Here is a 15,891-nt window from a genome sequence, read left to right on the forward strand (position 1 = left end):
AGTCAGCCGCAATTTGATTTCCCACGCCTTTGCTTTTTTGTTAGGCCCAATCTTCATAAAACTCTGCCTTTAGAAAATAAAATTGTACCCTAAGCAATATAGGAATCATAGTATGATTTTTTTTAAGCAAATCAAATTATATATCTGCACTTTAAAATGAAAAAATATATATATAAATCTTAAATTACACAATTTTGTTGATTTAGTTTTAATTATTTGTTGTAAGGTTTAATGTTAACATCTTAATAACGTTAAGTTTTATGAAATTATATAATTCTTCATTTTTTTCCTTTTTTTACATTTTTAATGTATATATTTAATATTCTTATTTTATTTTTAAATTATGTTTTAAATTTATAATGAAATATATAAATAGTTTTATCTTATATTCTTATTTTACCTTTAATTATGTTTTAAATAAAACAGTAGATAATTTTTAACATTGATGAAGGGTGCCTTTTACTTCCTTTTTTTTATGCAATTCTGTTTACTTTTATTTTTGAAGTAATTGATTTTTAAATGAAATAAATACTCGCGATAAAAAAATTATTTACACCACAAAAAAACAAAAAACAACTCACTCTTTTTTATCAAAAATATTTATATTTCAATAATATTTGTATTTGAATCATATGATTTTTACGTTCGTACTGAACGGTCTTTGACCGTTCGGTCTCCCTATTTAACAATCAAGAAATGGGATTCGTTCATTTGGAATGATCCCTGGTCGAGGACGAGCGTCCTCATGTTAAAATACTTCGTTTGAGCGTTCGGTAGAGTACTGTGTTTGGTATTCCTTGATAAAATTCGTTCTGTTGTATGCATATATATAATAGTGTATTTTACCGTTCGTAAACACTTCTCCGAAATCAAAGTCCATTATTTTAAGGCTACTAGCGTTCGGTCTCACTCTGAACGTTCGTCCAAAGTGGCGCTCAGTTTTGAACTGAGCGTTCGTCCGAAATGGCGCTCGGTTTTGAATTGAGCGTTCGTCCCAAATGACTCGGTTTTGAACTGAGCGTTCGTCCCAAATGGCTCGGTTTTGATTTGTGCGTTCGTCCAAAATGGCGCTCGGTTTTGAACTGAGCGTTCGTCCTAAATGGCTCGGTTTTGATTTGAGCGTTCGTTCTAGTTGGTGCTCGGTCTCAAACTGAGCGTTCGTTTGCCTGGTTCTAAACTTAGCGTTCGTCCTTTTTTGTACTCGGTTTTAAATGTGAGCGTTCGTTCTTAACAGGGGCTCGGTCATAGATTGAGCGCTCGCTTAAAATGAGGCTCGGCTGAGCGTTCGTCCCAAATGACGCTCGGTATTATTTTGTGCGTTCGTACTCTGTTCCACAAAATAGCGTTCGACCAATGAACAGTACCATATTTGGCTATTCCCGAACTTAACTGCATCTCTGCCGTTCGTTCTTTGATCCGAACGAGCGTCTTTTGGTCTCACAAAACAGCGTTCGTCCTCGGTCACCTGGGGATGGAACGTTCGGTATTTTATGACATTGATGAACAGTAAATGATGAATAGAAAATGATGAAAGAGTATATGAGATGAATACAAAGATGTGATTTTTGAACGAGCGTTCCGGGGAGGAACGACTCAGAACTTGATTATTGAGATTTGTAAAGTATGAATGTGGTAAGCTTAGCCGGTTGATTCATCCTGATATTCCGTGAGTACTCGTCCTTACGTAGAGGCAGTACGTCATGTGTGGGAATGGCAGGAGGTCCTAGTCCTGGTGGTTATTTGGACAGATAGGACTAACCTCGGGTGGCAGCTGATGAGAGTTCCAGTTACTACATCACCCGGGTGCACGAACACCGAAGCTACACAGATTTCATACAGTCCGGATAGTCAGTCGTGTTGAGTTTTATTGAGTACGTACGTTAAAGTGTGTTGTTATGTAATGAATGCGTATGTTGAAATATGCTTGTACGTTGAATTGTTTACTTGAAATTGTATGTTGATGCATGAGTTAAATTACATAAGCTTACCCTTTCGTTTCCTTGTGTTGTCTCGTTTTGTACGTCCGTCCTGTCGTTGCAATGATCATCCGTGTGGATGTGAGCAGAGGGAGACGAGCGTTTGGAAGAGGCATTGAACGAAGAGAATCTGGTTGAAGTTGAAGTGAAGACCGAGCAGTGAGACGCTCGGCCAATCCTTTAGTTCTATTATGTATGACCGTTCGGGATTTTTGTGTGAACCGTTCGGTCAAGTTTTTGAATTTTACGTTCAGTTGTAATTCGTGATTATTGTATGGACGTGCGACTTTGCGCATTCGTTCCTTATTGTTATAAGACTGTATTCAAGGACGTTCGTCCTTGAGCGTTCGTTTGGTTTTAACTTTTTAGTTGGAAAACTGTACTGTTTTATTATTAACGGTGATTTTCTAATTATATGGTTTTTACTGTATTTTTGGGATGTCACACCTTACCTCTTGAAGACTTCCTTGAATCACTTCCAGAGAGTTTGATTTCCTTCCAACTCCAAAAATTCTCCTCTTCTTCTCTCTCCCAACTTGCAGAACCAAAGCTTCCTTGTAGCTTCAACTTCACCTCTCTCCCTCACAAATTTGGCAGCAATGATTTCCAACCCCGAGTGCAGAACCCCAAAGCTTCCTTTTATCTCCTACACCTTCCTTCCTTTCTTTTTCTTGTTTTTGAATGGGGAAGCAACGTTGGCTGTCTCCTTGTGGCCAACGTTCCTTCCTTCCCCCTTTCCCCCGTTGTTGTTTTGTTTTCAAAGGGGGAAGCAACGTTCACTGCCCCTTTGTGGCAGCGCACGTTCCTTCCTCCCCGTTCTCTTTTGTTTTTGTTTTTTTGTTTTTTTTTTTTTTTTGTTTTTTTTTTTTTTGTTTTTTTAAAAATTTACGATTCCTTACAGTATAAGTGTGTAAATATTTTAATTAAATAAGTCTAACCATATATATTGTTTGTTTGTTAATGTATTGATTAAACAAATTATAGTAAACATAAAAAAATACACTGTGCTTTTTATCCAATAGTTAGATGAATATGATGAAACACATTAAAAAACTCATTTCATGCATTCATTAAACTATTATAACAAAATTATTATATAAATTTGAAAACATAATTGATTAAACGAACAAAGTAAGTTTAGCAATACATTTTATATAAATAAGTCTTTTACACATTTAGGACAACTTTAATCATATATATTAAAAAAATATTTTGACACACAAATTAAACAAATATATTACATAGACAAACAATATAAAAACTTACAAATTAAAATAAAACAAGGATTTAAAATTATAAATCATCCATAAGCAAGTTTATTATTATATTAAATAATATTTTAACAACATTTTTTTATCAATATTAAATATTAAGAATTCAAGTATTTAAAATAGTTTGGAGAGCCTATCATAATAATATTTAAAATATATTATTTTTTGTCTAAATAAGTATATTAATTTATTCAGTTCATTAACTATTTCCTTTTGTTTTTCATTTCATTTGTGTAATTTATAAAAGTTATTTCATAAGTGTTTATGGTTTGTTATCATCGCTCAAAATAAAGGTTTGTAAATATATTTGATCTAAGGTTAAACTTATAATATTGTATAATATTAATTTAGTTACGTTATTTTATATTTATATTAGTATATTAATTTATGTAAGACCCTATAAAATTAGCAATGATAATTCTTTGTTAAACCAGATTTATGAAGTATAATCAAATGCTTATCCTATTAAATCCCATTTCAAATCTGCTGAAATATATACTGTTATGGTGTGCACTAATACAGTGCCACATCGCGCTCTGAAACACGCACCACTGCACACATTCAGTGCATTAAAAACGCACCAATCTGTGCATGCACACACGCCAAGTGTCACGGGAGAGAATTCCAAATCAGAGTTTGATGTGCAGGTGGCAGACTGGGAGACGCTCTCCTGTTTGACGTGGAATCCACCCAAAATTCTGAGTTTTGAGAAAATCTCTCACTCATACGCACACTTCGTCTTCCTCAGAAAACCACACCTTTCATCTTCTCCAAACTTCTCTCTACGAACCTTCATCTTCCTTCTACCATTACTCACTTCATTCAACTCCAATCAGTTTTCTGAAACCATAGAAACGTTCACGGGGCAGTAAGCTTCGAATTGATCCGAACCTCTTTAGATCCTGTAACTGGTAAGTTCCAAACCATAATCTAATTCTAGAAGTTCTAGGAACACTGTTTCAGTTGCATGCAAAGAATAAAATCTGAGTTTCTGAGTCTCTTTGGTTAAATCTAGTTGAGGAGCGTAAGAAAGAGCTGATTGGGTAGAAATTCATAGTTGGACAGAATCAAGTTACACTGTTAAAAGTTCACTGCTAGACCAGGTAAGGGAAGCTTATATGTTTAATTTATACTATTTGATTTATGATCTGAGATTCATATAAGAAAAACATGATGTTTGAGTATTTAGAACGTTTACTGATATCTGATATGTATTCTGGTTTGGATGGATCTGTCATGAACTGATACGGCTTATATGAATTTTATTTGATGATGAATTTGATTTAAATGCATGATTGAGTTGATTATGGATAAATGGAGAATGGTTATTGTGTGGTTGGAATGATTTAAATGTTGAAATTTGCATGATGATGGTGTCTGAAGGGAATTAAATCTGGAAATGAAAGTATAAAGTTGAAAAATGGAAATCTGGAAAAATTTCTACTAAGTGTGAAAACTCTGAATTTCTGATCATTCTCTGTTGCTAAATGACGCTCGTCACTGTACGGTCTTAGACCGTTCGGTTTTTGGTTAACATGACTTAGATTGGAATTCATTCATTTGGAATGAATTCTGCTCGAGAACGAGCGTCCCCCAATTGAGTGAATGAGCGTTCGTTTCTGCTCAGTATAGATAAATATTTAAAACTTTATAAATAAGTGACGTTCGGCCTTAAGTCGAGCGTACGTTCTCATTGACGTTCGGCCTCATGTTGAGCGTTCGTCCTTATTGTCGTTCGTCCTTATTGTCGTTCGACCTTATATTGAACGTTCGTTCTACAGAGTGTTCGGTCTTATACTGAAGTGCTCGTTCTAAGTTGAGCTCGGTTTATACCAAGCGTTCGTTCTGATTGTGCTCGGTCATTGACCCAGCGTTCGTTCAAGGAGGGTTCGGTTACTTTTTATATAACTGAACGCTCGTCCTTACCATTGAATTCTGAGAGAACGTAATTGGCGTTCGTCCAAATTGTTAATGAACGTTCGTTCTTTGACTGGCAGTGTTGTTTTTTTTGAAATCAATTATATTGATTGTTTATCTAAACATTTTCTTACGGGTTTTATCCTTTGGATTCTACCTGGATTCTTTACCTTCAAAATATTTCTAAGTATCATCCATATCTTTTAAAGATCAGTATTTTCAAATTATGAAGTGTTGAAACGTGTTAAGTGAATAAATGGTTCGTTTCTTTTGTTCAGAAACGAGGATGTAGGAGTACTGTAACATGTTAAGTCCTGTTGATTAAGTGATGAACGTTCGTGGAATTAAGAGAGTGGAACACGGAATGAAAATGTGAATCAGTGAACTGTTTAATATGGTGAATGATATGTTGAACGAATTATTGGAACTGGATTTTATTAGCGTTCCAAGGAGGAACGTTTTTGATATGATTGATTATTGAGTTTTGTAAAGTATGACTGTGGGCATGCTAATGCTGGCTTGGTCCATCCTGATATTCCGTGATACTCATCTTCACGTAGAAGGGAGTAGTCATGCGTGGGAATGGCAGGAGACTCTATTCCTTAGAGGTACTTTGGATAGGGTTAACCTCGAGTGGCAGCTGTCGAGTGTAATACAGTTACCACACCACTCGGGTGCAAGGACGCCTGTAGCTACACGGTTCATACAGTCCGGACGGTCTGTCGTTTATACGTATCTATATGATTGTTAATTGATGAGCTTACATGTTGAATGTGTGGATTGATATGTAACTGTATGTGTTGATTTTATAAATTAAATATTATAAGCTTACCCTTGCATTTCCTTTGTGTTGTCTAATGTCCATGTATAATCCGTCTTGTCGAAATGCAATGATCATCCGTTGTGGATGTGAGCAGATGGTGGTGCATCCCTTGAGCAAGTACTGGAAGAAGAAAATTTGGAGGATGCCAACCTTGTGGACGTTGAAGTAAAATTGGAGCAGTAGGGATTAGTTCCGTAGTAGCAGCAGTAGTTAATTTTGGGTGTGCTGTATTCTGGCAGCCTGTATATAATTCTGCAGATTTGTTCCTGTAGATCTGTTTTGTATATTTTGCTAAAATTCTGAACACTGTAAACTCTACTGTAAGTTACTGTACAGTACTGTTTATTTATATAAGTGCTGTTTTCTTTTGGAGCAGCTGTTAATTACGCAAAGACTGTTTACTGTTACTGTTAATTGTGATAAATTCTGAATTATAGTGATTACTGTATTTTGGGATGTTACAATTTATATATGTATGGAGTTTTTTTAAGCTTTAGGCGGCCTTCGTCCAATTATCTTTTATTTTTAAAAAATTAATATATAAATAAAATAATCCTTTTTTTTAACTTTAATGTATTTAGTCCCTTCAAGTATATTTATAAAAGAAAATTTTGTCAACCCAACTATAATACACACACATATATATATATATATATATATATATATATATATATATATCAAATAGTTTTAAATTAATATAAATTTGTATAAAAACAATTAAAAATAAATGGGCTGAATTAAAATTACTAAAGAAGTAACAAAACCTGGATTATATATTTCATACGTACATTATTGCTTAAAGTTTTAATTAATTAATCAAAGAAAAATATTATTTTATTTAATTCTATATAGAATACTTAATCAAAGCATGTGCATTGCATGTACATATCCGTTCCTAACCCATTGAAGGAGGTTCAGTCTCAAAGATTTCAAGAAAGAGATTCCTAAAACCTTAATCTTCCAAAACCCTACCATCTCTCATGGCGTCGTCGTTAATTCGCCTCCGCCGAACTCTCAGAGCACTATCCGGCGTCACCCAGTCCGTTTCCGCCACGCATGCGCCATCGTTTTCCGCCCCTATCAGGTGCGCCGTTTCATGGAATTGCCACTCTCTGAAGGGGGTGGTTCAGTCCCGTTCTTTCAGATCATCTTCAACTTCTCTCCTCTCTGTTAGATCCTCGCAGAGCAACATCCCCGAAGAGATAGGTCCCGATACCATTCTCTTCGAGGGCTGCGACTACAACCACTGGCTCTTCGTCATGGACTTCCCCAGGGACAACAAACCCCCTCCCGAAGAAATGGTTCGTGTTTACGAGGAAACTTGTGCCAAAGGCCTCAACATCAGGTTTCTCCCGTCATGTCTTGTACCACTCTTCCTATCACAATGTTTTGATTATTGTCCTCGTCCTCATAGTCCTGAAACAGGTTATATTGTGAAAAAATATCGAGGAGGGCCAGTAACACACTCTATTATTAACCTAAATTTATTGATAACCACGAAATCATGAGTGAAGTTCGTTGATTAAAAATTAGAAGCCCCATGACATGCCGTGGTTTTTAATTCATTTTTAGTTGAGAGCGTGTTGGATACTGTGTGGATCTGTTCGTAGTGGTCTTTACTTAAATATGTGTTTTTTTAGTGTGGAAGAAGCGAAGCAGAAGATATATGCGTGCAGCACAACAACTTACACAGGCTTTCAGGCAGTCATGACCGAAGAAGAGTCTAAAAAATTTGAAGGTATTTGTTCCCGTTTCCCACTCTCGAATTCCATCTTACTGTCGAGAAGATAGAATTTTATGTTTGATTTGTTGCATCTGAACAGGTCTTCCTGGAGTCATCTTTGTGCTACCCGATTCCTATATTGATCCAGTGAACAAGCAGTACGGGGGTATGATTCTTTTTTTCTTTTCAGAAGATCTCTCCATGCTTAAGAAGTTGATTGGATGTCTTCATTTCTTGTTCAATTTCAGTATTAGTTGTATCATGTGACTTCAATAGTTTGCTACCCCTTTTTGATTGCAACGCATGTTTTCGTGGTTGATAAATAGGAGATCAGTACATTAATGGAACCATTATCCCCCGACCTCCACCAGTACAGTATGGGAGAAATCAGGGAAGACGAGACCGGAATAGGAGTCCTGGTCAGTACAACCGACAAGAGAATCCAGTGCCAAGCTCCCAAGGGAATCCCTCTTACGGTGCTCAGGAGTCCATGCCAAGGGATGGAAGAAACTATGTGCCTCCACAAAATTATCCACCCCCACAGAACTATGGTCAAGCATCACCACAGCAGTATCCGCCTCGACAGAACTATGGCCAAGCATCACAAAATTATCCACCCAAACAGAACTTTGGTCAAGCATCACAAAACTATCCACCCCAACAGAACTTTGGCCAAGCATCACAAAACTATCCATCCCAACAGAACTTTGGCCCAGCATCACAAAGTTATCCACCCCAACAGAATTATGGCCAAGCATCTCAGAATTATTCACCAGAACAGAAATATGGTCAGACATCACAGAACTATCCTCCCCAACAAAGTTATGGCCAAGCATCTCAGAATTATCTACCACAACAGAAATATGGCCAGACATCACAAAACTATCCTCCCCAACAAAATCATGGCCAAGCATCACCCAATTTACCCCCACAACAGAACTATGGTCAGGCATCACCTGATTTTCCACCCCAACAGAACTATAGTCAGGGGTTGCAAAATTATCCACCCCAACAGAACTATGATCTGGCATCGCAAAATTATACCCCCCAACTGACCTTTGATCAAGCACCGCAGAATTATCCACAATATGCTCAGCAGCAGGGCTTTGGACCTCCAGGAGGACAAGGGGAAAGGAGTTATATGCCACAGCAGAACATTGGACGACCGGGACAAGGAGAAAGAAGAGATCCTGTGCCTAGGCATGGTACTTCAGATGTCAGGGGTGACACTTTTGTACCGTCATATACGATGAATTTCAAGCCAACATACATGGAGGAATTTGAACAGGCTAAGCAGGAAACTCATCCTGCCAAAGAACGGACAGGGTCTCAACATCCACCTTCTGGCCCAGACAATTTTACCGGACAGGTATTCTACTGACCCAAAATTGAGTATATTCAAGTTTCTGTTTATTGGTCAAATTAGTCAGAATAGAGATAAAAATTGATGCTAATATTTAGTTCAAAAAATTTTCTTGCGGGAAACTGTATTCATTGAGGCTAGATCTTACGTATTCTTCTGTTGGAAAAATTATCAACTTTGTCTCGATCAATACTAAAGGTGACTTGTTTTTGTATTTTTCTTTTTTCTTTTCTGCAGGGAAGATATTGAGAGTAGTCTGAGGCATGTGGGCGGCTTGTATTAAAGTACTAATCACATTCTAAGCTGATTTGCATGTCCTTTCCCTTTGGTGGAATATTGATTCATTGAGCTGTGGGTGTGTATCGATTAATTTAGTTCATGCACTGTTGTGACAAAGTTGAATGTGGTATGTAAGTTAGTACTGGCTACCTTGTTTTTTTGAACATGGTTGAACTGTGAATTTCACGTGGTGCTTTGCTCTCTTACTCCTCTTTCCGTTCTCGTTGTGACGAATTGTGAATTTGCTGTTTCATGTGGCAAATTGGTCAGTTTCCATGGCCAGCCTAGTGCATAGCTCACAGCCAGCAGCCATGTCTCTTACTCTTTTGGCATATATTAAGTTTTGGAAGATCTACTTCTTCAAATGATAGTAGTTAGTGAGAAGTGCTGTTGAAGTCAATAAGAAAAGGATAAGGTAAAAGGGTTCTTGTGCTAGTGACCGAGAATTTCGTAGGCATAACAACATTTTCGAAATGTCCATGGCTTATGTTAACCGTAAACGTTGAGGTTCCCATGGAAAATCAGTCTTTTATTATAAGTTGAAATGACATGGATATATGAACTCTCACCACGTACAATCCTGTAGCCTAAAACTTCTTTACACGAAGAACAATAAATATTATATTTTAAATCAATTTTAGTAACACAAATTACTCTTTCAATGAATAATAAATGTTTTATTGAAGATTAAGAAAATCGATTAATTGAGAAAAAAGTATTGAGACTGTTGGTAACACACTCGATATGGTTTTACCAAAACATAAAAATTTGGCTGCAACATTATGAAAAGGTAGGGGTAGTAGTATATTTTCTTAATCGGCAAAGGAATTTTATTTACAAGGTACTAGTTATATCACACCAAATATAAACAAAAATCCTTCTGAAGATTAATGCCATTGGTATCACAAAGGTCTTGAGTGATTGTTCGGCTGAGAAACTTGATGAAACTTATACAGAATCGTATATTAGATGTAAGGACCGTGCATTTAAAATAAAAAGTGGTGGGGGAGGTGTAATGACCGCACGTTCTCAGTGGGGGGCGGCAGTCATCATGCTTGGAAGCACCAGCCGCCCCAATATCAGAAGTGGGCTTTTATTTTATTTGCAAATGGGGAGCAGCACTCAGAGGTCCCTTTCTTTCATTCTGCACCGTCCAAGAGCACCATTTCTTCCTTCTTAAAGGTAAAAGCCATGGATTCAAAGGGATTTGGGGATTCTGAAATTCTGGAGGAGTGAGAGGCGTGCTGCAAGTTCTGGGAGAAGAGAAGGAGAGCTGGGCACTGTAGCAGAGAACTGGAACGACAGAGGAAGAACTCAGAGATTGATTCAAGGTTTCCAAGGAAGTCTTCAAGAGGTAAGGGGAGCTAGATCTTTTCTGTAGATTGTAGAAATAATTGATGTATTTGAGGTTTGTGTTATTAAGAGATTTGATGAACTATTTGTGCTTTAGAGTGATCTTGTTCAGTATGAATCTGTATGAGTGAGGGTAGAATATTGTTGTTGAAACAAATCTGGGAAGAAAGGGGATGAAAAATGGGGTTTCTGGGAAATCTGGAAATCTGCTGCGTTTCTGCAGAATTCTGCAGAACGAGCGTACGTCTTTGGTGCTCGACCAATAGTGGTCGGCCAAAATAGAACGAGCGTTCGCCCGTATAGCGTTCGGCCTTAAAATGAAAATTTGCACGTTCGGTTTTGAGTGGATTAGTAAGCGTTCGGTCTTGTGTCCTCTAGTAACGAGCGTTCGCGTTCGTTCTTGGCTAGTTTTGGTGAGTGTTCGGCGATCGGTCTTTGTGTATGGGAACTGTAGTGTTTGATTGAATTTAGTATGATTAGGCTTAAATCTTGGGCGTTTGGTTTTGATGTTTTAGTAATTTAAGCGTTTGATCTAAATTTGATATTCTTTGTTTAAAGAGTTTGAACGTTCGTTTTGATGAATTAGTTAGCATAGCGTTCGATCTTAAATCTGATGTCTTATATTTAAATATTGAACGTTCGGTGTTGGTAAATTATTTATACTGAGGTAAGTATTCTTAGGTAGTTTGTAGCGTTCGGTCTTAGTGTATTTTTGATGGATAGCGTTCGATCTTGACCATATTCTATTAGGCTTCAATAGTGTTCGTTCAATTAATCTCAGGCTGCAATCTTAGCGTTCGTCCAAATGGTTTAAATGACGTTTGTCCAGATTGTTTAGATGATGTTCGTCCAAATGGTTTAGATGACGTTCGTCCAAGATTGTTTAGATGACGTTCGTCCAATTGTTTAAATGACGTTCGTTCAAGTGATGTTCGTCCTAGTATTCGGAAATGACGTTCGTCCCAATAGTGTTCAATCGGTTTTAGCGTTCGGCCTGTTGAATCTTATAGCGTTCGTCCAATTGGCAAAGTAGCGTTCGGCAATTGTGTTCGGTGAATAGTGTTCAATCGGTTTTAGCGTTCGGCCTGCGAATCTTATAGCGTTCGTTCAATTAGCATAGTAGCGTTCGGCCTGTTGGTAATAGCGTTCGTCCTAAGTTTTAATTTGAGCGTTCGGCGTGTGTTGGTGAAATAGCGTTCGGTCTGAGGAAATATAGCGTTCGTTCAATGCCGTTCGGAAGAAAACGTTCGTTCAAATAGTGTTATGAAAATATTGGGTTTTAAGTTCATTTCTCTTGAATTGAATTATGTGCAAAATGTTTGGAAAATATATACTGTAAATGGGATTTATGTGAATGTATGAAATACATTGGATTTAATGTGATATTATGGAGGTATCTGGTCATTCATAACTTGGGATAAGGTTTAACATAACAGTATAATTCATGGACGTAATTCCATGATCCTCAAGGAGAGGATACATGGTGGTGTTTTGGGGTTGTATAGAATGATTACATGGTAGCTCAGTTTTGGGGGTCATCCTGAATCTCCTATGGTCTTTCTTCTCATGTAGAGAGGATTGAACATGTGGTGAGGAGTAGCAGGAGGTCCTAGTCTTGGATGCTTCCATATGATCCAAGGTAAGTAATAACGGATTAAACTCGTGATTGTGGCCGGGCGGGAGTGCCCAAATGTTCCACCAGGCGGGAGTGCCTAATGTTCCACCAGGCGGTAGTGCCTAATGTTCCACCAGGCGGTAGTGCCTAATGTTCCACCAGGCGGGGGTGCCTAATGTTCCACCAGGCGGGAGTGCCTAATGTTCCACCAGGCGGTAGTGCCTAATGTTCCACAAGGCGGTAGTGCCAGGGCGGGAGTGCCCAAGTTTCATAAAGCCACTACGAGTGCAAGACCCGCCATAGCTCGGTAATCATTCTAGTCTGGACGAGTCGGGGTATAAAGTAACAAGTCTTGTGATGTCAGTTTACCATGTTTGGATGAATGTTTACATGTCATGGGAGTGTGTGAAATATGGATCAATAAGTATGCTTTAATTGTTCTTTTATATGAAGCTATGAATGATTGCATGAATTAACTGTGCTGTATGTATAACATGCTTTTTATATCTAGCTCACCCTTGCATTGTTTGTGTTGTGTGCTGTTTGGGTATGTTTCTTTGGCGATGATCATCCACTTGGATGGGAGCAGATGACGGAGAGGATACTTTGGAAGCAGCCCTTGATGGAGACGGAAGTGCTGCAGCTTAGATTAGCTAGTATTATTTCGAAATTCTTAATGTTTGGAAGAACTCGTGTGCGTTTTAAGTTTTAAATTCTCCGTGATTTTCATGGAGAAATTCTAATACTCTTGTTGTCAATTCCGTACTATTATGAGGATGACTGTAATCCTTAAATTACTCTTGACTGCTTTCCTATATTATGCATGATGACGTCTTTATTATATATGAATGATGTATATAATCGGGACGTTACATTAATGGTATCAGAGCAGTTTCTGTCCTTAGAGGATCCTGTAGGGTGTGTATGTGCGCTGCTTATGCTGTGTACTCTTAGTATTGTGTTGGACGGTTGTCCTTGTTTCCTTGGGTTGGACTAATGGTGTTTTTCTCTGTATGAGCAGAAAATGGCACCTAGACCACCACCACCTCCACCTTCTCAGCCTGAGCCTTCTGAGAACACCGTAAGATTGGAGGCTGTACTTGAGGCTATGCAACTTCAGAATGCTACCTTGGTGCAACAAAACACCATCGCCCTTCAAAACTTAGAAGCTGCAAGAGTGTCAGCTGAAGACACTCAGAAGTTCCTCAGGGAAATGCTGGTTAATGGAAGACCTACTCCTGATGTTTCTGCCCCTATTACCATTTCAGTCAAGGAGTGGAGTTTGGAGAGTTTTCTCCAACATCATCCCGACAGGTTTTCTGGCAAATGCAGTTCGGATGAGGCCGATCATTGGTTCCAAGATATGGAGCGAATCTTTGAAGCCAAAGGGTGTCCGGATGAGAAGAAGCTGGCCTACACCCAATACTTGCTGACAGGAGAAGCTGGACATTGGTGGAAGAGTGTAAAGACCATCATGGAGGGGAACGGGACTCCTATCACTTGGGAGTTGTTCAGAACTAAATTTTACACTGAATACTTCCCAGATAGTGTCAGGTTTGCTAAGGAGGTAGAGTTTCTTGAGTTGACTCAAGGCAACAGATCGGTATCGGAGTATGCAAATCGTTTTAAACACCTGCTTCGCTTCAACACCATGTCAATAAATGAAGAATGGCAGTGTCGTAAGTTTGAGAATGGCTTGAGGAAGGATATCAAGTTACTGGTGAAAGGATTGCACATTAGAGAATTCTCCGCTTTGGTAGAGATGGCCCGTGATATGGAAAAGACTAAGGGAGAACCAGAGGGACCACAGAGACAACAGAACCAGCCAGTTAGGGTTGGGGGACCTATGATACCCCGGGGAGGCTCCAGTTCTAGAAAGACCCCTTTCTCTAGACCCTCTTACTCCGGGTCCAGGGGTTTTTCCTCTCAGTCATCGGGGCAATCCAGTTTTGCCAGTTCCGTTAGATGCTTCAAGTGTGGTGGACCACACCTCCAGATGTCCTGCCCTCAGTTAGAAGGGTATAGGAGGTGTAATATCTGCAGGCAAGAGGGACACTATGCCAGAGACTGTCCTACTACTAGGAGGGCAGGACCACAGCCACGCCAGGCTGGCAGACCTATTCAGAGGGGTGGACACAGACCTCAGGCAACCGGGAGAGTATATGCATTGACTGGGGCTGAGGCAACCAGTGCAGGTAATTTAATTGTCAGCAGTTGTTTGTTATTTGGAGCTTCATGTGTGACGTTGTTTGATTCGGGGGCGACACATTCTTTTGTGTCTAAGGCTTGTGTGGAGAGGCTTGGTTTAGTTGTCAGGGAGCTTCCGTGTGACCTGGTGGTGTCTACACCAGCAGCTGGGTTAGTCAGGACATCTAATGTATGCTCCAGATGTCCTATTGAGGTAGAGGGGCGCAGGTTCAGAGTGAACCTTATTTGCTTACCTCTGCAAGGGCTAGAGGTAATTCTGGGAATGGATTGGTTAGCAGCCAATCGTATTCTTTTAGATTGCAGTGGTAAGAAGTTAATATTTCCCGGAGAAGATGAAGTTATGTCGTTATCGCTCGGTGTATTGAGGCAGGATATCTTCGAGGGTGCCAGCTGTTTCCTAATCATGTTTCATATGGACGGGACTACTAATTTAAACTCTTTGTCGCTTGGGAACCAGAGTGTAGACCTTCTGGTTGTGAATGAATTCATGGATGTTTTCCCTGAAGAAGTTCCTGGTTTACCTCCTCCGCGAGAAGTAGAGTTCTCTATTGATCTGGTCTCAGGAGCAGGACCAGTATCCATAGCCCCTTATCGGATGGCTCCAGCTGAATTGACTGAGTTGAAGAAGCAGATTGAAGAGTTGTTAGAGAAACAGTTTATCCGGCCAAGTGCTTCGCCATGGGGTGCGCCAGTGTTGCTAGTAAAGAAGAAGGATGGTAGTTCGAGGTTGTGTGTTGACTATCGACAGCTGAATAAGTTGACGATCAAGAACAAGTATCCGTTGCCAAGGATTGATGATCTAATGGATCAACTACACGGAGCCACGGTATTCTCTAAGATTGATCTGAGGTCGGGTTATCATCAGATTTTGGTGAAAGAGGATGATGTGCAGAAGACGGCGTTCAGGTCTAGATATGGTCACTATGAGTATGTGGTTATGCCTTTTGGTGTGACTAATGCTCCAGCCATATTCATGGACTATATGAATCGAATTTTCAGACCCTTCTTAGATAAGTTCGTGGTGGTGTTTATTGATGACATACTTGTCTATTCTAAAACTCGGGAAGAACATGAAGATCACCTTAGGGCAGTACTTGAAGTGTTGAGAGAAAGAAGATTGTATGCCAAGCTGTCCAAGTGTGAGTTTTGGATGGAAGAAATTTCTTTTCTTGGGCATGTGATTTCAGCTAGAGGAATTGCTGTTGATCCCGCTAAGGTGCAAGCAGTACTTCAGTGGGAAAGACCTAAGACTGTCACAGAAATCAGGAGCTTTGTGGGTCTAGCGGGCTACTATCGTCGTTTTATTGAGAGCTTTTCCCGGATTGTGGCACCGTTAACAAAACTGACTAGGAAGGATCAACCT

General features: G+C 39.1%; 2 protein-coding genes across 2 annotated transcripts in view; both read left to right on the top strand.

Moving 5' to 3' along the window:
* Positions 1-15,891, top strand: part of LOC148190799 (uncharacterized) — a 56,035-nt gene that overhangs the window by 22,534 nt on the left and 17,610 nt on the right. The gene's annotated exons all lie outside the window — the stretch shown is intronic.
* Positions 6,884-9,558, top strand: LOC148190801 (uncharacterized). The gene is made up of 5 exons (XM_088101933.1): positions 6,884-7,332; positions 7,628-7,725; positions 7,811-7,876; positions 8,037-9,079; positions 9,311-9,558. The coding sequence occupies exons 1-5, from the start codon at positions 6,968-6,970 to the stop codon at positions 9,320-9,322; spliced, it is 1,584 nt and encodes a 527-aa protein (XP_087958059.1). The 5' UTR covers positions 6,884-6,967; the 3' UTR covers positions 9,323-9,558.

Source organism: Vigna umbellata, chromosome 11 (assembly GCF_029865625.1).
Source record: "Vigna umbellata cultivar VRB3 chromosome 11, Vumbellata_1.0, whole genome shotgun sequence".
In the NCBI taxonomy this organism is placed as follows: Eukaryota; Viridiplantae; Streptophyta; class Magnoliopsida; order Fabales; family Fabaceae; genus Vigna; species Vigna umbellata.